Below are 22915 nucleotides of genomic sequence, written 5' to 3'. Positions count from 1 at the left end.
GACCGTTATAGTCTTTGAGAATGGGGTTATTGTTCAACCAGACTGGAGGAATGATGACCCAGATGCCCTAAAAAGTTAGAATCTCTAATGTGTTTTGAAAGCAAGGAATATTTCCATTAGCATCTTGTGCAAAGCCTTTTTCTGTGTAAAGGCTTCTTTTAGCATTCCATTAGCATCTTGTGCAAAGCCTTTTTCTGTGTAAAAGCTCTTCTGTGGAAGATACAGGGACAGAGCGTTAGGCGTTTGAGGTACCCTAGTGGCAAAAGCAAGATGTTTTCCAAAGAAATCAGGTGTCCAAATGGCTAGGTAACATCAAGAAGACCTTGTCATTTCAGAATTTTTGAGTTGGGTATCTAAAATTGTTTCATAGTTTCCTCTCTACCTGGTCTAGTGAAGCAGTGAGGCATCAAAAAATAAGCCCAGTTTAGATCAATAAACTCCACTTGGAGAAGGGACTGCAGTGACATCTGTACAGTGACATCTAGATAAAGATGTAGCTGAACTGTATTTGGAAACCTATATAAAGAATAAGAGGAAGAAATAAAAAATTAAGCATAGCAAGAAGACATTACATCATGTCAGCAAGCCTGTTCTATACTTACATAGAGCATTTGTAGATTACCAGGAAAAATAAACTTAAGAGATTTTCTTTCTGTCTAGTACTGACATAATGCTCTGTTTTTTTTCATCTTTCACACTAACATTGTTTTACAGATGTCATTGGTCTGTCTGTATGCCTGGATTACTGAAGCCAGCACTTAAAATATACCTGCTTAATTATACCTACTGTGTATATGAATTTTGAAAAGTTCCTTTTTTCTTGAGTGTTTTCTTAACATCGCTTATCATAGAGTATAAACCATACTCTTCCCATCACATATGAAAAACTTGCTTTAGAAGAGTGACAGGATTAATCTATCAGATGTACTGAGTTATTTGTCTCAAAATTAGTCGTTTTATTAAGAAGTTGAGGTTCTAGCTGTACTCCTCTAGTCGCATCCAGTTCAAGATATTTTTTGTCAACACCATGCTTAACGTGGCTGCTTCTTTTTCTTTCTCCCCCCTAGAATCCTTTACGGAAGTTGATGCAGATTTCCATGCTAGAATACCAGTGGTGGTGTGCAGAGAAAAGCAAAGGTCTCGGTTGTCACTTTGTGTGTTCTAATAGTATATAGCAATGTAAATTATATGTACCAGCATCTGAAAAATGACGTTTCTGTACTAAATTATTACAGTTCCATGGATCTTGAAACACAAACTAACACTCATGGGCAAGTCATTCCTAGCCTAGAATAAGAGGGTAAGGGTTGTTCTGTCCTCAGCTGTGTATTTCCTAATCCCTTCAACCATTATGGCTTCCAGCATGTACCCTTACCCTTCCATTTGGGATAACTGCTTAAGCAGATTATAGGTAATGTAGATACCATATTAAATTATGGATTTCTGTAAGGGCAAGATCAGCTTGCTTAGCTTCACTAGTATTTTGAGAACAAGTGAAAGACATTTTATTTTGCCCATTTAATGGATATCTCTTAAGATTCATGAAACATTCTATATAAACAGCTACTGATACAGAAATATTAGTAGTTATTTGCTGCTGCCTTGATCTTTCACTGTTTGAAAATGTTTCTTGTGCTGTTTCCACAGCACAGAAACTGTTTTCTGATGGGTGTGGTATGGGAAGATGTTTTTGATTCATGAAGGAAATTAGTACTGTAATTTTTTTTTTAGTTCAGTGAATTAATATCATTAGATACAAACACTTAACTTTGAACTGTATTTGAAAACGCTTTTCCAGAAAATTATAATGCATAGATTTACAACCTAACCATAAATCAAATTGGTTTTCCATGCTGCTTTTTATGTAGATGCAGTGTCTTTGAGAGGCTGTGAAGTCTTTCCTTACAGCCTTCTGCTACACTGTTTTGTGAGATGTCATCTGACCTATGGCTGTTCTTACAAAACCTCCAAGATCTTTTACTTTGTTTCTTTTTGGGTTTTAGTGGCCTTATTTGTAAAGTGAGTGCAGGGAACGAGAATGCTTGTCTGACGACAAACCACTTGGCTACACTTGGAAAACTGGAACCTACTGTAGTACCTTTAGTGATTGCCTTCAGGTACTGGGCGAAGGTAATAATCATTTGTATTCCCCCATCTGTGAATAAATATTGAATGAACGTTGATATTATGCTGGTAAGACTGTAGGTATGGTTTAGAAAGCAGTTGTTGAAACTGTCTTTAGAAAAAGAGTTGGGAAAAGGACATTTAAATTTTTTATAAATTGTAAATTTTATAAATGATGTAACTATCATTTCTGTGTTATCATGTTCCACTAAATTTCAAAAGTGGAATTTTAAGCTTCAGCAAGTGGCATGCAGACTGTAAGTATCCTGCTCTGTTACCAGACAAGTCAGAGGAATGTGTATGAAATGGAATTATCAGTTTCCCATAAACTTACTCCATCTGGAAAAACATGAAAGAAAAAGCTGCTTGTTTCCATATGTAGATGAAAACTTTCTTGTGAATTAAAATAACTTGTTCCAAAACTTTGTGTGCCTGCAATTAAAATACGATTTAAGAAAAACACTGATAAGCTTTTGGCTTGTACTATATCTACATAAAATGAGTCATCATTTTTGCAAATGTGCTGTATGCTGTCTGTTTTGCCAGTCTGCATCCTATGGCTCTTACACTGAAAATATTATGGTAATAACATGACTCCAGTAAATATGCAGGCCTTGAGAACAAAGTCCATCTCACAAGAGGTCAAAGATGTCCGAGTTCCTATCAGTGTTTATGTGGCAGACTTCTGAACAGTAATTAAAAAAATATTTTTCATGGTATCACTTGAAACTTTAATGACTGCACAATTTATTTTTCCAGTTGTGCTGCATTGATCGTCCTGAAGAGGGAGGCTTGTCACCTTATGTGTTTGCTTTAATGGTTATTTTCTTTCTACAACAGAGGAAAGAGCCTTTTCTACCTGTCTATTTGGGATCATGGGTATGTGTATTAATACACTGAATAGTATGAATGAAAGGACCAATCACTTGTGGTGGTGTGTAACCTGTCAGCTTCTTGCTATTCTGAGCAAGCCATAAGTCAGCCATTTCTGCAGGAATTCAGAAAGAATGTGAATTCAGCCAGACTATGCCTAACCTTCGTACACTTGGCTGTAAGGATGCAATTCACAATCCCAGTCATTGAATCAAATGCTCTGTTGCCCCTTTTGTGAGTAAGGAGAGCTGGGCATTGAATAATGCACTTCATAACAACCTACTTCCTCGTTTCTTCAGCCTTTCTTCCAGACTCTTGAGAACTCTCAATTCACATAGCTACCTCCTAAAACAGTGTCTTGGATTTTGACCTCTAAGTCTTCAAAATGTAGACCAGAGTTGGGGAGCACACTGGTGTGATATCTGCCCAAGGGATCAGACTGTGGGTTTAGAGCATGTATTTCTGGGGTTTCAAAGCTGAAATGCATCTTAATATCAGGAGTTGTCAGGACACAAAGTCAGAATCCAATTCTTCAGGACACCATTCAGGTGTTATATTCCTGGCACCCATTTTTGTTCTTATAGACCTGTTACATTTAGTGTGCATGTTCCCGTTTCCATGACCAATTGTAATTGGGCCTTGCAGTTAACAATTTCCTTCAGGACATGACTGACTCATTCCCAAAGCCTCTCCACTCTGCACTGAATGAGAGAAAAGTCCTATGGTATATAAGCATATAATTAAAAAATACATATTTTTACTTGTGTAATGTGCAAAGAAAAGGTTTGTATAGGTACCCTTCCAAAAGCACTGAATTCTCGAGAGCTTTTTGTAGAGAAGTATAGGGAGAAGAGAGAAGCAGACTGGGAGAAGAGAGGAGCAGACTGGGGCATATTCTAGGCCTGGAACAGCTATTTTTAAACTTTGTTCTGTTTTAATTTGGCTTACTACCATGGGGGGGGGGAAGATTTAAAGTTCACACGATGTCTAGCTGTATGTTTCTCTTTCTATTTCCTTTAGATTGGAGGATTCTCATTAAACAAATTAACTAATTTTCATCTGAAAGAAGTCGAGAATGATGCTGTGGTTTGGGAGCATAACCCCACTGATGATTCTGATTTGCCACAAGAACCTTCCCCTAGAAGCGGCAAGGTCTGAGCCATGTAATTTACTTCTGTAGTAGTCTAGCAGTCATTGCTGTTCTCGAAAAAAGAACCATCTTCTATTTTTGTTTTGTGTTTATGTTGCAAAACCACGAACGGACCTAAGAGATTGCATGACTGCTTGATACCATGCTTCCTATGCTTACCTCTTGGTGCTAAGAAGCTAGCAAGAAACTAGGTGTTATTTCAAACTCTTTGATAAGACCCTGGGTTTTAATCTGTCAGGGGAGAATATAGTTTATAGAGTTGAAGCAATTTTATGTCAGAATTAGGTTAAGTGTATGAAAAATATTTCCTCTTAGCTTTGAACTATTCTTACAAATTATTTATTTTATAACAACTTTGCAAGAAACAGTATCACTGTAAGATTGCATGTTACTACAGTTAACAATACAGCTTAGGCTTTGCTAAAAAATAGGCTATATAATCCATTCTGTCCAATTAGATTAGATGTGATATTTTCTTGGAAATTTATAAATTAGGGCATAAACACTTATATAAGCAATTGTTATTAATCATTGATGCTGCTATTTACCATTGCTGCATTTTGAAGTTTTATAATCTGAGTTTACACTATCTCTTCCAATTTTTTAACTGCAGTTTTTATTGCAATTGCAGGAGTATAGAAGCAACTATAAATTTTGTAATATTACGTTACAGATGAAATACAAGGAAGTGTAACAGCTAAACACCTGTGCATTAAATATTATTTAAGCTTTTCTTCTGTAATTGACAGGTTCCCTTAGTATTTGATTCAGGACAGCAGTGTTCAGCACCTGCTGGTCAGCTCTGGGTAGAACTGCTTCGTTTCTATGCCTTGGAGTTCAATATGGCTGATTTGGTTATTAGCATACGACTCAAAGAAAGAGGGTCTCGTGAATCAAAGGACTGGCCTAAAAAGCGCATTGCTGTGGAAGGTATATGTATCAACAAACTTAAAAGAACTATTACTTTAATTTTCTAGGGTACTGTCTTGGCTATTGGCGTTGTGCATAATAACTTAGAATTTTTCAGTGTTGGACTGTGATTCCCAATAATATAGTAGAATATGTTTTGAAAAAAATCAATTTAAGTAATATTTCTCTTGGGTATTTTTTTTAAACATTATCAAAAGTAATTAAGTGGACTTAAAAATTGTCTTCAGCACAATTCATAGATCTTATGTCCCTACACAATGTTTTAGAGTAACTAACAGTAGCATATTCAAATTTTGTAAGCGTGTAAGTGTATTCTTTTTTAAAAAAGTTAACTCTTGCACTGCTGGCTCACTTCTTCTTTCTACTAGACCCATATTCAGTCAAAAGGAATGTGGCGAGAACGCTGAACAGCCAGCTAGTGTATGAGTATATTCTTCACTGCTTGAGAGCAACTTACAAGTATTTTGCCTTGCCTCACAAAAAAAGTGCAAAATTGAGCAAAAAATCCTTTCCAAAGGAGGATTTCTCCAATGAGGAGAAATCCCAAACGCTGGACCATGGAAAAGATGCTATAAAGCATGAAAATTCTGAGTTGCAAAACTTGGATGGTAAAACAAACACAGCCGCAGTGGAAGATTGCATAACAGAGACTATGGATACGCCCCAGGCACATAGAAATGATCCTTCAAAACTGTGTGATGGCTCAGAAAGCTTCACAGAAGAAGAACTGGCTGATGATATAAGTCATTTGGGAATTGCTCATGAAGATTCAGACTGTATAATTGAGGAAGTTATTTCTGGAGATAATGAGGATTTTAAACCAAGTTGTGAAGAGACAGAGAGTGGAAATGAAGAAGAAGAAGAGGAGGAAGAGGAAGAACATGAACAACAACAAAGAAGATGGAGTAATATCTTGACTACTGAGCAGGGAGTAGATGAAGACAGTGATAGTGGAGATCTCCATGTTACAGTGAATGAGCATGATATAGAGACATGTAGTACTTCAGATTTAGAAGGTTTCCAAAACGCTGCACTTACAGAGAGTGATGAGTTTGGCTTAGAGTGCAGTGGTATAATGGATGACAAGATTGACATTGATGAGGAGAGCACTGAAGGTACTGATGAACTGGATGAATCCCCCCAAAAATTCATATGTTCAGCACAGGGTCAAATATCCAAAATTATTAACTCAGATGAGGAGGAGGAAGAGGAGGAAGAACCAAGTCTTCTAAACCAGAGAGAGTGTGGTGGTGTTATGAGAGCTGGAGATGAACTAGATAACACATACACTGGATCTGGAGACGACGATGCACTGTCAGAGGAAGAAGATGATTTTTCCATCCCCAATAAATATGAGGACAAACATTTTGAAGAAAATATGGATGGACCTCTGGGGATCAATTTGAGTCAAGAGGATCTTACTGAGAAGGGAAGCCTTTTTGAAGAGAACACAACAATAGAACAATGTTTAGAATCTGAACTCTTTTATGAATTCAGTAAACCAGCTTTTACAAAGGGCAAGGTAAGCAAGCTGTATCAGAACATAAACATATTGCTTATGTTCTGTTACCAGTTATATGAAAGTGTTGCTCAAATTCATTAAAGCATTATAGTTTTTAAAACCAATCTTGCTTTCTGTTCATGCAGTCTCCTACAGTAGTATGTAGCTTGTGCAAACGGGAAGGTCATTTAAAGAGGGATTGTCCAGAAGACTTCAAGAAAATTGAGCTTGACCCACTGCCAGCGCTGACACCCAAATTTTCAGTTATTTTAGATCAAGTTTGTGTCCAATGTTACCGTAAGTTTTTTCCTTTCAATATTGTTGTACGGAAGAAAAAGAATTGCAAAAAATAATGAAATAGCCACAGGCTAATGGTGTTATAAAGGGGGGCAGTTTATTTGTTACACTGCACCAATTCTCTTAGATACAATTCTAAGATTTGTAAGGGCTTTAATAGGACTACTAAGTAGTTTGTATCTAGAGAAATACAAAATGTTTAGGTTTATCTTCCACATACTGGCTGTCTCATTACTCATTTAAGCATCTTAATATAATTTCTAGGAGTTTAATTTTGGGTGGGTTTTTTGACTGATGTTTTTACATTTCTGTCTCCTTTGAATTTTGTTAATGTTCCTTAACTTGTGCTTTTTAGTAAACAAAGACTTCAGCGTTCTGGAAAAATGGAGTCAAAATACTGTTTCGTAACACTTCTCCACTTTTGTTCTTTTCAGAGTGACCCAACTTTCCTTCTTTCTCTCTCGCCATTTCTGACCAGACAAAATGCATTATTTGTCTAATTAATGTTTTTCTTTGAACAGGTATTTCTCTTCTACTTCATCCTTGCTTTCTTTCCTTCACATGTGAATCTTCTCTTGCTTTTTCCCTCCCCTCCAACCCCGCTGTAAACCCCTCACTTTTTTCATTTGAATCTTTGCTGTTGACTCTTTCTAATGATCAGTTTGCCTAAATTGTTGTCTTTTTTTTTTTTTTTTTTTTTAAAGATGATTTTGCTCCAAATATTGTAGAGGATCAGGCTCGGGAACATATAAGACAAAACTTGGAAAACTTCATTAGACAGGATTTCCCAGGTAATTACACAGTTCTAGCTTTATATTTATATTTTGATGTGTTCATATTTGAGTGTTTTCCAAGAAAATATATCATATCAGCATAATAAACACTTTAGTTTTGAACATTTAACCTATATTGTTGCTCAGCATTGCTATACTTAATTACATTAATTTCTGTTTTAAGTCTCTTTAGGCTTTGGTTTAAGTCTTTTTTGACTTAGTCATATATACAACACATTAGTAGGAAGGAACAATGGCAAGTTAAGGAGTAAACAATCAAAGCAGTAGTGGAACAGTTTTATAATTGTTATTTTAGCCTTATTCATTAGCCAGACTTCTTGTTGTTGTTCCTACTCTTACAAACAACAAACTTTTTGTAGTCCTTCCTACTGAAACTTACTGGTTTTGGAATATTTTAAAATACAGGCACAACATCTGACCTATCTGGAGAACTTAGCTATTTGAATTTTTTGTTTGTTTGTTTCTGGAGCTCTTACGTGTAACATCTGGACTTCAGTCCATAGTCTTCTAAAATCAGCAAAAGATTTTTTGGCTGGAGCCTGGTGTGTGGACAGATAAGTCCCTTATCCTGAAAATCTCTGTAGAGAGTAGTCTTACATATTTTTCAGATTTCAGCATGGACCTGCATGCTGGTGATTTAATTATTGGAAAACCTAGCTTGTTTCTGGATCTGTCAGGCTGCTCATTTGAACCAAGAAAAGTAGAGATTCTTTCCTTATCAGCAAAGTTGGTTAGAAAATAAGTTTTGATGTGGCATAGAAAGATAGTAATATTTCCATGCCTGTATTAAAAGACATGCAATGGTTTGAAGCTATATATAGATTCTGTGTCGATATGTGGTTATAACCTATCACATCTCTTACAGGAACCAAGCTGAATTTGTTTGGCTCCTCAAAAAATGGATTTGGGTTCAAACAAAGTGACCTTGATATCTGTATGACTATGGATGGGCTGGAAACTGCTGAGGTAGTTTGAAAATATTTTTTTTAATAAATGCAAAATTTTATGGTTATATTGTGTATGTAGTGTAAGAAATTTATTATTTTATAGAAGCTTTTCAGATTAGAAGAAAACACAAATTGGTGCCACAAAGGCAGATTATTTTAGGAGGTTTTCCTGTTGGTCTAGGCATGAGTTTAAGAACTACTCTCAGTAGTCAGTTTTTTTCTGAATTCTGCACTACCATTACTTCTAGCATTAGCTGTGCAGATAAATAACATGCTAGAATGGGAAACAGTGGAACAGGACATCAATCTCCTTTCATGCCTAATATAAACTTTTTGTAAGCCTATGTTAAGATACTATCTAGTGTTGATTTTACAAGTGATATTTTGAAACAAAATTTCTGGTATTCACATAATTCTCTATAATATAAAACTCTCAATTATACAGCTTTAAGCTTAATGGCAAGTAATAAAAGGTTTGCCTAAAATACTTGTAGCAGATACAACTTTCAACTTTTTTTCTTAATGTCTTAGGGACTTGATTGCATCAGAATCATTGAAGATTTAGCAAAAGTTCTCAAGAAACAGTCAGGTAACTTTCTTGAAATTTAAAATAAGTGGTTCTGTTTATGTGACTTCAGTTGCGGTAGTGAGAATGTTATGGGGCACTGCAGATGAAAATCATTAAGATAAAACTATATTGAAGAGCTTAATGTTAGTAAGAGTGAGGTTATGTTGTGACATTTGGATTTATTTTTGTTTGCACATGTAGGTCTATGAGGTTATAATGTTATAGGACCACATCTGAATTGGACAGATAGTATATTTATAACCTACATGCATAAGAACAAACCTTAAGTTAAAGCTTGAGGCTTCAAGTTAGTTATGTTGTATTTGTATGTTCAGTGCCAAATAAGTTATCAGCAAAAGGCAGGCTGATACAAGTTTGCAATGGGAATTCTGTTTTTTCTACAAGAAACTATCATTTTATAGTGCTTGTTTTGGTGTATCTCACATTAATTTAATATAGTTGGAGTGAACTATCAATGATCTCTTAAGCTTATTTTTCTGCAACATCTGATCATTGTTTTATTGGGGGGCTAAATGTATATTTCTATATATTATATTTAGCAGATTCATCATGTTTGACAAATGCCTAAAATCAATATTAAAATATAAGTGAAATACAAATTTGCTGTCAACTAAGATTTTATTTTGTAGCCTTTTTTCTACAGTTTGGAGTTACTTTGTAGAGCATTTGATACTGTTACAACCGTATTGCAGTCATTCAGTAATTAAACATTTCATCCTAGGTTTAAGAAATGTCTTGCCTATAACAACTGCTAAAGTCCCGATTGTCAAATTTTTCCATGTCAGAAGCGGTCTTGAAGTAGACATCAGTTTATATAATACTCTGGTAAGGTTATCTCCCTCTTTATTTTTATTTAACAGAAAAATGTGGGTCGTCGTCTTGAGATTGAAGTGATTGTTTTGTTGAGATTCAATAATCAACTGTTTCCAATTACCTATTGCAGTTTTAGATTTCCAAACAACATTTTTTTTTATTTGACTGTGAGTGGAGTCAGTTGCACAATGGCAACTTTAGAGTTCTCACTTCTCTAAGAAAATCATAGAATATATTAGTTCTTCAGTAATAGTCAGAAACAGTGGTTTAGGTGTTTAAGTCTTTATGTAAACGAGAAAGACAAAATAATTTAACTTCAGCTTTCCTGTACCTCACTTCCTCACGGCTCTTGCTTATTCTTGAGACCTGGAATAGTGATTTTGAACCCAGCTTGCCTGAACTGGAACATGTGTTAAAATTTACAAAAAATCACAAATTCTTGCCCAAATATTTTAAAAACAAGTTTTGGGTTTTTTTCAATGTCTCTCAACTTCAAAAGCCAGTTCCCTTGAAACATCAAAGGAAAATAAGTTCTAGAGCCAAGTATTAAACTTTCTGAAGTTTTTGTATGAGCTCAAGGGGAGTCTTGAGGAAGATACCTCAACCACTAAGTAAGTCTGAAAGTTTTCTTGAATTTATGCATCCATATGGGTCAGCTGATAGCTCTCACATTTCTGGGCTCAAATCTCTTAGTTCAAGGACTTACCTTCTACCAAATATTTTGAAAATGTGGTAGTAGATAAATGCTTCCCTTTCTGAAGTACTGTTCTGTGAATGCTGCTTTGTACCACTTCTGCACAAATTAAGGATGTTGATCAGCTTTTTAACAGAGCAGGTGATAACCTCATTGTTGAATGCTTCCTTTCTCAACATACATTCTACTATGTGGGGCTTCACATCTGCATTTCTTGAGCACACAACTTAAGAGTTTTTGTTTTTCATGTTTTCAGCTTATTCCTTCATTTCTTCAGAGCGCCTGTATTTTCTATATGACTTTCTTATTTTGGTAGGCCTTGCATAACACAAGACTCCTGTCATCATATGCAGCCATTGATCCTAGAGTAAAATATCTGTGTTACACAATGAAAGTCTTTACAAAGGTAAGTATATTTCAGGCATTCTAGAAGCTGTAGTGCCTGCAGCAAGAGGTGATAACCATAAAAGATACAAATTGTGCTTCTTTTTCTAGATATGTGACATTGGAGATGCATCTCGAGGTAGCCTTTCTTCTTATGCATATACTCTTATGGTGCTTTATTTTCTTCAACAGAGAAAACCACCTGTCATCCCTGTTCTCCAAGAGGTACAGTACATCAAGAAAGAAATAAGTATCTGTATACAGTATTGACCAGAAGAATGTCAGTGCTGAATCTGAAGGGCTCTTCTAATGAGTTTCATATTATGCTTTCAGATCTACAAAGAACCAAAAAAGCCTGAAATTTTAGTTGATGGCTGGAACGTTTATTTCTTTGATAAGATAGAGGAGTTGGTGAGTAAATCAGGTTAATTTGAAATGGTGTTACCTGTAGTTTTGCAAATGAAAAAGAATTCCTTTTAAGAAACATTGTCCTCAAATATGGTCGTTGAATATAGAAATGAAAGTGAGGTAGCTATTGCTTTGAAACTCCCAATCCCATGCTGTAAAGTTTTCAGAATATTGTTGGTTGTAATTCATCTGTGAAAAAAAAATCTGCAAAATCTGGAAAAAAAAAAAATTTTTTTTTTTAAGGTGTTAATGATAATTACTTGCTCTGTGTGTCATATTACTGGGTGGAGATAACTCCTACAAATACCAGCTGCATATCTAGTCATAGCTGATTAATCCTGTTGAATAATTTTGTATTAAATAGGCACATAAAGTGAATTAATAAATTCTTTTTTATATCAGGCAAAACCTAATGTTAGAAGGTTTATTAAGTCTCCACTTTTGTTGCTAATACTTTTTAAAATATTTTAAAATCAATTTTGGATTATTTATACCAATTATGAAAGGAAGGGAAGTATTCTGATGTAACTCAATCATGTTTCTTTAGAAAATAAGACTTATATTGTTTGAGTTTCCAAGTTATGAAAATTATTCTGCTTAATGTAAGTACTGGAAGTAAAAATATTTCTGTCATCTTCAGTCAGTTGTTTGGCCAGACTGTGGCAAAAACACTGAATCTGTTGGGCAGCTGTGGCTGGGACTTCTCCGTTTCTACACAGAAGAATTTGATTTTAAAGAGCATGTCATCTGCATTAGGAGAAAAAATCTGCTGACAACTTTCAAGAAGCAATGGACCTCCAAATACATTGTAATTGAAGGTAAAAGCGTGTGAAGTACATGAATATGTGGAATTTCTTTAACACCCACATGAAAAATTCAGTCTTTCCACAAGGCTTATTTTTCTATTACTAGATTATAAGTTGTTATTTGCTCATGTTTTGAAATCATTGCAAAATTTCCATTGAGTTTCAGTAGTGCTAAAAATTATTCTTAGGGGTTTTTCTTCCTCTACGGAAAAGAAGCTGCAAAGCAGACTTCATACTTTTCATGATGACAGTAACTGACAGAAAAATAGATTTAACCAAATCCTTTGGAAAAGAAATTAGCAGTAATGCAATTGAGGTTTTCTCACAAATACTAAGTTTAGCTGAGTCCCTATTTACATGACCGATTTAACCCTGTGTATGATTACGCTGTTAAGTAATACCATGGTCTCTATCAAGAAAATGCAGTGACGCATTTTAGAAATGTTCCCTAAACGACTTTCTGGCCCACATGACTTTCATGGAAAGAATTTCTACTCTCTCGCCGGCACATTCAACTTATTCTTTTATGATACTTCAGTCAGTTCAGAGCTGGATAGCTGTGATCGTTTGTCCATGGAGCTGATTTCTTTTCAATAAATTTGCAAACGGTTCAATTTCAGTATATTAATTCTGCATCAGGAATAGTTGCCTTGGGTTGTTTGTGTGTACGTATACATTGCTGATCTTGTCCTGGACTTGAGTAATGCCTGTAATGCTTTTTGTACAGATCCCTTTGATTTGAACCACAATCTTGGAGCTGGATTGTCAAGAAAAAGTAAGTCTCCTGTTAACAAATTTGGGTACAAAGTGAAGATCTTGTCTTAGATCTTATTTTACTGGCTTGTTTGACGTTTGGATGATGTTTTCTCTTTTTTTTTTGTCTTCCCCAGTGACAAATTTTATAATGAAGGCTTTTATCAATGGCAGAAGGGTATTTGGTACCCCTATAAAAATATTTCCTAAAGAATATCCATCAAAAATGGTAAGTTGCTTCTAAGAGCAGTATGTGCATGCTCTTGGGTGTATAACTTACCACTTGCAGGAGTACGGTTACACTCTCTTTAAGCCCTTCTCTCCTAAATTTCAAAAATACTCTAAAAATCTTTATGGGATTTATTACTGAGTACTGTCCTTGTGCTGTTTGCGTGAAAAATGTGTTGGCATGCAGAATACGAATCAAGTAAGAGCTTCATTGTACATGCTTGCATATTGTAGTCCCTATCAAAACCAGCTTACCATTTATTAAAACTGCAGTTTTAAAAAAGAGCTTGCAGACCTGGTGGTCAGCAGGCTGCCTGTAAAGAAGAGGCCAGTGGCCAGTTAATCTCATCAGGTCTTTCAGGAGTTCAGCTACACACACAAGCTTTATTCTTTTCTGTGACTCTTAACTGCTGTTTAACACTTGCTTATCTGTCGTGATTCCCAAGTGTATGGATTTTCGTTTTAAATGCATGATTTCTTCTTCAGGAATACTTTTTTGATCCAGAGGTACTAACGGAAGGAGAGTTGGCACCAAATGATAGATGCTGCAGAATTTGTGGTAAAATTGGCCATTTCATGAAAGATTGTCCCATGAGAAGAAAGTGAGTATAGCTTTTGGCATCTGTGTGGAATATTTCCTTAGGTTTGTTTAGAAGAAAGATTAGGATAGTAATGCTAAAGCAAAACTTGTACATGCTGCAGATTATTTCCTTTACTGTTGAAATGAAAATGTATCTATACAAGTCTTGGCAGTGGTGGATGGTGTTGGTTTTTTAAATTTTTGGTCTGTGTTGAGTCACTACTTAACTTTTGCCAGCACCATCTTAGTGTTTTTTAACAGAATCTTTTCATAGAAAGCTGCAAAACTGCTTAGCTTCAGGTAGTAATGCTGACTCTGCACTTCGTTATATAGGAAAGCAGTAGTCCAGAGAGACTAGAAACCAGTCTCCGAAGAGAATATAATTGCAGAGCTGAATAGCTGTGTGCTGTGAAAAGCACTCACGAAAGCATTTTATATATTTTCATTTAATAGCTTCTACTTCTAGAATCCTGCTGCTCCCGGCAAGACACATTTTTGTCACGTTCACAGAATCATGCAATTCATGTCAAAAAGCAAGACAGGAATGTCACAGCATTATTTTTCTTAAGCACACACATATGAGAACAATGTCCTGTTTTACATCCAAGAGGTTTCCTGATCCTGGGTAACCAGATGTCCAAAATTCAGCAACTATCTTCTTGTAACAAATGAATGCTAAACTGGTCTTCCTGCTCTTCATATTATGAACTGTCTAAACTTAAAACTGACCCATTGATTTATTTTTTTTTCCTAGTTAAGACAAAGCTCTTTAAAGACTTCATGTCTATAAAGTAGTGGAAATTGGCAAGTAAAACTTCAAGGGGACGAAATCTTAAAAGCCTTTATGGTCACTTGTAAGGTGAATGGAAAAATCTAACCTTTGTTTAGAGCTTGTCCATGTTAAAAGTCATAATTAAAAATCACCTGCACTTTTATGTAAGTAGCTAAAAAACTACTTACATCGAATCAGATGAAGTAGCCTTTCTGCTACACAGTAGAGAATTGTGAACTTACATTGTTGAGACTGTTAATTTTGGAATTTATTCAACTTCAGCAAATGAAATTATAGTAGCTGATGATAGTTCGAAAATAAAGCAAGCTGAAGATGGTGTGAAAATCTACTCAATGTCTAAACTGCTGTCTCAGATGCAATGGATTTTTGCATTCTGGAGTGAAACCCCTGTTCATTGCACATACACAGCTATGTTCTATACAGCATTAGAGCGAAAGTCAATGAGATTTTGCATCTAAGAACATAAATGCCTGACAGGATAAGACAACTGATACATCTGAGTCCTCTGTCCAGCCATTGCAATAGGAGATGCTGTCTATGGAGAGCACACTAAGTTGGCTGTTTTCTGTAAGCTCTTCGCATGCATTCCCCCAGCATCTGCAGTTGCTGTGTAAGAGATGTTAGAGCACATACCTGCCCTGGTTTGGTAGTACTCATTTGTGGACTGGAGTTGTTTATGATTGTCCTTTTTGTTTGGTTGTTTTTTTGTGAACCTGATTCTCCTGTTTTCCTTAACGATATTCTATGGCAACCAGTTCCATAAGTATGCTAACTGATGTGTAAAGTAGTACTTTCTTTCATCTATTTAAAGCCAATCTCATTTTAATTTCATAAGTATTCTATAGGTGTAGCCTTGTGGGATTTAGTTAGTAATGATACTGCCTTGATGATTTTGTAAGCCATGATTGTGTTCACTGTCTAGCTTCTCTCCAGGTTGGAGAGTCTTGGCCTTTTAGTATCTCTTCCTTAAACACTTGCTTTCTTCATCATTTTAGCTGCCTTTCTCTGTACCTTCTCTAACTCTACTACTTCCTTCTTAAAATACTAAGACCAGACCAACATGCAGTACTCAGAGGTAGGCACACCATGGTTTTATGTAGCAACAAAATGATGTCTTGTGTCCTGTTCTTAGTGTTTTATCTATCCTATCACTACACTCCCTGATAAAGAGTCTCTCCGCTGTAGGCCCCCTTTAAGTACTGGAAAGCTGCTATAAGGTCTCCCCAGAGCCTTCTCTTCTCTAGGCTGAACAACCCCAACGCTCTCAGCCTTTCTTCATAGGAGAGGTGTTCCATCCCCCTGATCATCTTCGTGGCCCTCCTCTGGACCCGATCCAACAGGTCCCTGTCTCTCCTGTGCTGAGGGCTCCAGAGCTGGACGCAGTACTCCAGGTGGGGTCTCACCAGCGCAGAGTAGAGGGGCAGAATCCCCTCCCTCGACCTGCTGGCCACACTTCTTTTGATGCAGCTCAGGATTGGCTTTCTGGGCTGTGAGTGCACGTTGCCAGCTCATATTCAGTTTTTCATCCACCAATACCCCTAAGTCCTTCTCCACAGGGCTTTTCTCGATCCACTCATCACCAAGCCTGTATCCATGTTTGAGATTGCCCCGACCCAGTTGCAGGACCTTGCACTTGGCCTTGTTGAATTTCATGAGGTTCATGAAGTTCACACCGGCCCACCTCTTTAACCTCTCAAGGTCCCTCTGGATGGCATCCCTTGCCTCTAGAGTATGAACTACACCACTCAGTTTGGTGTCATCTGCAAACATGCTGAAGGTGCACTCAATCCCACTGTCCATGTCCCCAACAAAGATGTTAAATAATACTGATCCAAATACAGACCCCTCAGGGACACCACTCATCACTGGTCTCCACACAGATATTGAGCTGCTGACCGCAACTCTTTTGAGTGCGACCATCCAGCCAATTCCTTATCCCATGAGTGGTCCACGCGTCAAATCCATGTCTCTCCATTTTAGAGACAAGGATGTTGTGCGGGGTGGTATCAAATGCTTTGCACAAGTCCAGGTAGGTGATGTCAGCTGCTCTTCCTTTATCCACCAATGCTGTAACCCCATTGTAGAAGGCCATCAAATTTGTCAGGCACAATTTGCTCTTAGTGAAGCCATGTTGCCTGTCACCAATCACCTCTCGTGTCTTCCATGTGCCTTAGCATAGTTTTCAGGAGGATCTGTTCCATGATCTTGCCGGGCAGAGGTGAGACTGGCTGGCCTGTAGTTCCCCAGGTCTTCCTTTCTTCCCTTTGTTCTTTTAAAAAGGAAAGCTCACCTTGAAGCTCATCTGCCATTCTTTTGCCCGTTCATTCAGTTTTGTGAGGGTATCTTCAAGTTGCTTGCCATTAGCACTGCATCTAACTGACCAAAGGAGCCTAGTATCATCTTCAGACTTGGAAGTTTCACTGATGTCTCCTTCTCTAGGTCATGTATAAAGAAGTTAGATAAAACCAGTCCAGCAGTGATAGCTGTTTCCCCACTGCTAGATCTTGAAGTCACTTAGAATGTTAGAAGCTTCTCCCAGTAGAAGAGACTTCTAGAGATACTGTTAATTTATACAGTTTCAGGAGGAAGGAAGTGAAATTTCTGATTGAATTGTACAAGAAAAAAAAATAGAACTACAGGCCTATTTTTTTATACTTTGTTAGCATTTTGCTTGGTGTTTCTTTTCTTCCACTGTCTTTGCAAATCCAGCACCCAGATTTTGTGTTGTGTTTATATTTTTTTGAGATGTAATTATTAGAATTTAGGACTGTATTGTAATCTAATTGTAAAGGTAAATTATTAAATATATGTTACATCAGTGTAACACTGTTTGGTAGGCGAGTCAAAGCAACAGGTACATTAATTCACTTTATTTAACTCACTGAAGAAACATATGAAATACATCTATTGTCTGTAGACAGCACTTGGTTTTGTTTTTTTTTTACTCTGTGTATGTATGTAAGGCTTACGAACCCTGCAGCATTTTTCTGCTTCTGCAGACTAAGACGGCGTCGTGATTATGAAGATATCAAAAACCAGAGGTACACAGAAAACAAGGACAAAAGAAGCAAAGAGGACAAAGAAACTCAGAATAAAACAACAGAAAAAGAGAGTGCAATCAAGGAGGGGAAGTTGCATCTATGTACACCTCAAAAGAGGAAACTAGCAAGGGTAACAGTGGACACTGGAAGAGAAAAGACTCCCAGGCAATCAGCAGAGAAGTGGAAGCGCCTGGAAGACAGAGACTTAAGAGAAAAACGTTGTTTCATCTGTGGAAGAGAAGGTCATATTAAAAAGGAATGCCCACAGTATAAAGGAGCTGCAGGTATGAAACTGATCAAGCTGAGTGGTTTAAACAGAGCATATGGGTTTTGGTATTTTTAACAGGGTTGACTAATGGGTAAGGTTTTTCATTTGAATGGCACCATGTAAATGCTATCTTTTTTTTTTTTTTTTAATGTAGTCACATTTAGTCAGTTTTCCCTTCATCCTCCCCTACCTTTCAGAACTTCACTGTATCCCAAGAGATTTGACATGTTTCTCTTGGCAGGTAAGATGCTTGTAATAGAAAGGTTATGAGTGTCTAATATGTTGAAATTGCTTCCATTGTCCTCACTATGGAAGAGTTTGCTAACATTTCAAATTACAGCTTCTCTTTCAGTACATCATAATTGCAACAAAAGCTAGCCTTATAGTTCTTCACATCACCTAAACCAGAATTATTCCATAAAGACCCTAAAGTCATTATGAAAGTTGTACAAATGGCTCAGACAGAATATTGTGAATGGAATGAAATAAAATAAAGAATACTCCTGCCAACTCAGCAGTCCAGGGGATACTGCAATCTGTCTTACTTTTCAAGGAGTCAGTCTGCAACTTTGGCCTAAAAAAGAAAACACAAACCATACAAAAATGCCCCCAAATCCAGATCCTGACTGACAGACCTGAATGAAATAATGGAATACTTGCTTAACAGTATCTAAGTCATCCTTCAGATAAGACGGCTCTCTCATCGTCTGTGTTGTAAAGGAAAATAAGTCTAAGATAAAACTGAGACTCCTTAAGACAGTGAATGGTACTTTTAGTTAGCTTCCAAAGGAACACAGTATTATTGTTTCCCTGTAGGTAAACCTAGGAGCATTTAAATTCATGCTGGAAAAATTTGCTCTACAGATTACTCATGACTTGACCTCTTAAAGTAACAAACAGGAATCCTGTGTATAAACATAATTTCAAACTAGCTCTTCTCTACTAGCAAAAATGTTCTGTCTGCCTTAGATCAGGAGACTCTTCTTAATCAGATGTAATTGGTGGAAGAGGGCGTAAGAGTGTGCTAGCAAAGTACTGGAAGTGGGAGGAAAATGGTGCAAATATATTCAGAACTTACAAGGTATTTAGAAGTGTTCTTAGTTCGATAGACCACTAGCAGTGTTGAGTGGACAGAAAAGATGTTTAGAAATTGAAGCCACATTTTATTCAGCTTCTGACTTTTTGAAGGTGTAAAGTCTAAATTCAACTTTTGAGTTTCTTTACCTGTGACCTTGTCTCGTTGAGCGTTTCTTTCTACCATTCCATTTGCCATGATACTGAGTTTGCCCAGGCGAAGGGGACTATGCCTGACTGTTTTGTAGTCAGTGACATTGGTGTATTTTATAACACTCATCATATGAGAACTATGCTGAGGCTGTACAGTACATATGTCTAAAATCATGAATTCTGGAGTAGGAGTTTTTGTCTGTTATCTGTATTTTGGGAATTACTATATTTGAATTTGAAGAGAATTGCTGTAGGTTGGGCTTTGTCTTTTTTTGCTTGCTTAGTGCCTGAAGTGTTCTCTCTAGTTGAATAGAGGACTATGAACAACTGGACCTAAGAGATCAGACTTCACTCTTTGCCTGTGCTACAAACATTTTGTGAGACTATGGACAATTCACTTATCACCATATCTTCATTCATTCTCTGAAGTTCCCTGTCTCCCTCTGATTCTGGAGGAGGATACAGAGCTTAATTTATTGTACGTTCCTAACTTAGATGCTTAACTATAGATGCATCTTATCTCATTGTGCCAGCTTTCCATGTCATAAAACTGCAGAAAATAACAATGTCCTACCTTCTACATACTATGAAGATAGATTGCAAATATTTTGGTAGTTTTATATCTTATGATACCTGAAATGGAAACTAGTTTCAAATTAGCAAATCTTTGTTATATTATGATCTCTTCAGGTGGTTCAAAACCAGAAGTGTTGTGTGGATCCCCTTCTTTACCCAGCGCTGCCAAACATGCTGGTAGATTAAATCAGGTAAACACGAAGTGTCCCTTTTCTTAGACCTTTTTAAATATTCCAAAGTCCATATAAAGTAACTAAAAATAGCTTTACTTATGCTTTCAAGGAGAACCTTTTTTTTTATTGTGGAATGCCATAATTCAATTTTATTGGTTCATCAATGTGTATATGTTGTTCACAGGGAATGCTTATACATGAAGAAAAAAAGAAACAAAAAGGAAAAGTATTTTTGAGTCCCCAGTCAGGTTTGTGTATCTTCATTTCAATTCTGCATAAAAGCATGTATTTTTTAGCTTGCTTTCCCCATCGGTCCTTATGGGAACTCTTCCTGATTTGCTGAACACAGCAGCAGTCTGTACAGGTTGCTAGATAATTCTGAAGTGAAGCCACATTATTCTACTGGAAAAGTGTGCATTTCTTTCAGTTTTGTTTTGGAAGCAAAACTTAGGCATGTCAGTTCTGTGCCTTTTTTCTTTAACTCTGGTAGATTTATTTCGCAGAAGGATACGGTGGCTTTTTATCAATCTCTGTCCTCTCTCCTGTTTCGGCATACATGGGTTTCTGCGTTTCTTCAGTGATGACATGTGGAGCACTTTCTTGTGAGGCTTCCTCAGACTAATTGTCTAGAATTCCACATGATCAACTTAGGAGAGACTATCAAAGCACATCCTTGGTCTGCCAAAATGCAAGGAAGTTAAAATTACACTTACAAGTAGCAGTCAGATGAAAATATAAAGGCCTTTATGTACTCTCTCTGCATCAGAGATGTTTTGTGTTAGATATATAGTTGCACATGCAGCTGCCTTAACGGTAATTTCACACACTTATTAACAGATACAAGGAAGATTTTAAAAGCAACTGCTTTTTTTAATCACTTTGAGTTTCTAGTGAAACTCTGCAAACCTTTTAGCAGCTTGGGTTTTTTCAATAAAATATATAAATCTCTTCTGGGGCACCTGAAGGGGGATCTAAGTAGTCTTTACAAATTTTGGAAAACTAAACTGCGATTAAGTATCTCAAACCAAATTCTCAGTTTTGTTGGGAAGACACAGTATTTTCTGTTTTCACTGCAAAATGTTTCAAATCTAAGTTTGGGGATTTTAAACACAAAGTGATTTGTCATTAGGTGTTTAATTAGAAAAAAAAAATGCTAGTTTTAAATTTTGTATTTTAGTATTTCTTACTCTTCTCCAGCAGGTAATAATCTGAAGTTGATCTGTGTGTGCTTTCATTATAGTTTGACTTAACAGTAATTTTATCCTGTCTGATTGTTTAAGTTGTTTTATGTCTTTTTTTCTTTTTTTTAAAACCCTTAAAGTGTGATGCTTTCTTCCTCCCAATCTTAGGCAGCCTTTCCAGTAAATACATGACTCAGGGAAAAGCCTCACAGAAGAGGACCCAACAAGAATCATGAGGGATATTAAGCACTGTTAAATTGCAATACAGGCTCTTCATTCATTTAAAAAATTTTCTTCTGCTAAAGCATCTGGATTCACAGGACAGCAGCGCAGACAACCTTCGACTTAAGTTTAATGAAATATGGGTGTTTTACTTTAGATTGCTAGTACAAGCAACCGTGGATTTTAACATGGACCCCTGCTCTTAAATAGATTGTTTGAGCATTTTAATAGAAAGCCATGATGTTTTGTATTTGTTTACTAGGTAAATCATATAGAAAAGGGCAGGTACTAAAAACAGAATGTTTTCAAGGTTTTGTCGTTCCACCTGACCATTTTAAAATGCACTAAAATTGTGTGCAAGCCAAATACATTATATTTTCTTCAAAAATTGATTTTTTGAAGGAGCAAATGATATTTATTAATGTTGATTGTTTACTGAATCCTTGTGTAAAAGTGTTTGAAATGTTTGTAGACTGCTACGTTATTTTTTTTTTTCCTGTAGAGAACTGAAAATGTAGACATTAGTAAACATATGTAAAACAATCTCTGGACAAGCAGTGCCATTGAGATTTCTTGGGGGTTTTTTCTGTCCTGTGATTATATTGGAGTTCATTTGCTGCTGTGCTTGTATACAAGATGAAAGAAAAACTAAGACACAGGTCAGTCCTGTTTGATGCTGCTAAGAATCTTTTTCAAGGCCTTGGGGATACAGAAAAAAATGCTTTAAGTAATAGAGGTATTATATTTGGCAACTGGGGAAAACACATGTCCATTTTCATAAAATGTGAAGAGGATCCTTGTACCAGCCAAGAATTTAATTAGTAGTATAAACATGAGCTTTACTTGAAGTCCTTCCAGAGCTGGTAATGTACTGTCTTATCTTTTTCAGGAAAGAATTAGTTACATGGTAAAATTGAAACCACTGTTATTTATGACTTTGAAATAAATTTAAAAAAAAAAAAAAAAAAATCGGACTTAAGTTTTTGTATTTCTTCTTAGGTTGTATTTTTCAGTATTCCTGACTAAAGTGTAGAATTAACGATAACTTATTAGAATTATCTGGTTTTAGAAATGTCATGTTTAATTTTTTCCCTTACCTGTTTATTTTGTGATACTTTGTAGTTTAGCGGTGAAGTTTTCAGCTGTGAGTTTTCTAAACTCACATCTGAATGAAAACTCATTCTGCAGACCCACCAGTTTTCTCACTTTGAAGGTGCTGCTTCCTTATGCAGCTACAAATTCTATATAGTTACTAATCTCATAGCCCTAAAATAAACCCCCAAACTTGGGCTATATATGGCAAGCATTAAACCAGTAACTAATAAGTCCTTTGTTTGCTTAAAGAGTAGCTAAAGAGCACAGTCATAACTTACAGATTGATATGTGACACAGAATAAACACAGTTGAGGAGGCATACATATCTGCTGGCTTAATTTGTTGTAAAATTTAGTAAATGGATTGAAAATTAAAATTGAAGAAAATTAAGTTCTTCATAACAATTCTTGATCTCCAAGATTCTGCTTGCCTTATCGGAGTATATTCTCAAGGGAAGCAACTTTCCAC

The 22915-nt window shown here is 36.3% G+C and overlaps 1 protein-coding gene across 2 annotated transcripts in view; it reads left to right on the top strand.

Moving 5' to 3' along the window:
* Positions 1–22063, top strand: part of ZCCHC6 (zinc finger, CCHC domain containing 6) — a 33485-nt gene extending 11422 nt beyond the window's left edge. Inside the window, exons 7-28 of one of the 2 annotated variants that reach the window (XM_009328128.1) lie at positions 1068–1137; positions 2004–2130; positions 2884–3003; positions 4018–4149; positions 4897–5077; positions 5446–6599; positions 6725–6875; positions 7580–7666; positions 8535–8635; positions 9148–9205; positions 9927–10030; positions 11029–11118; positions 11208–11321; positions 11430–11507; positions 12145–12322; positions 13038–13085; positions 13201–13292; positions 13778–13893; positions 17664–17989; positions 19891–19967; positions 20134–20197; positions 21299–22063. In XM_009328128.1, coding sequence (XP_009326403.1) covers positions 1068–1137; positions 2004–2130; positions 2884–3003; positions 4018–4149; positions 4897–5077; positions 5446–6599; positions 6725–6875; positions 7580–7666; positions 8535–8635; positions 9148–9205; positions 9927–10030; positions 11029–11118; positions 11208–11321; positions 11430–11507; positions 12145–12322; positions 13038–13085; positions 13201–13292; positions 13778–13893; positions 17664–17989; positions 19891–19967; positions 20134–20197; positions 21299–21366 — 3536 coding nt within the window. In that variant the 3' untranslated portion in view covers positions 21367–22063. Of the gene's footprint in view, positions 1–1067; positions 1138–2003; positions 2131–2883; positions 3004–4017; positions 4150–4896; positions 5078–5445; positions 6600–6724; positions 6876–7579; positions 7667–8534; positions 8636–9147; positions 9206–9926; positions 10031–11028; positions 11119–11207; positions 11322–11429; positions 11508–12144; positions 12323–13037; positions 13086–13200; positions 13293–13777; positions 13894–17663; positions 17990–18127; positions 18694–19890; positions 19968–20133; positions 20198–21298 lie in introns of those variants that run through there. The other variant, XM_009328129.1, reaches the window with a different exon arrangement.
* The last annotated feature ends 852 nt before the right edge of the window (positions 22064–22915 follow it).

The sequence above is a fragment of the Pygoscelis adeliae genome, unplaced genomic scaffold (genome assembly GCF_000699105.1).
Source record: "Pygoscelis adeliae isolate BGI_AS28 unplaced genomic scaffold, ASM69910v1 Scaffold45, whole genome shotgun sequence".
In the NCBI taxonomy this organism is placed as follows: domain Eukaryota; kingdom Metazoa; phylum Chordata; class Aves; order Sphenisciformes; family Spheniscidae; genus Pygoscelis; species Pygoscelis adeliae.
This window is presented reverse-complemented; position numbering and strand designations above follow the sequence as displayed.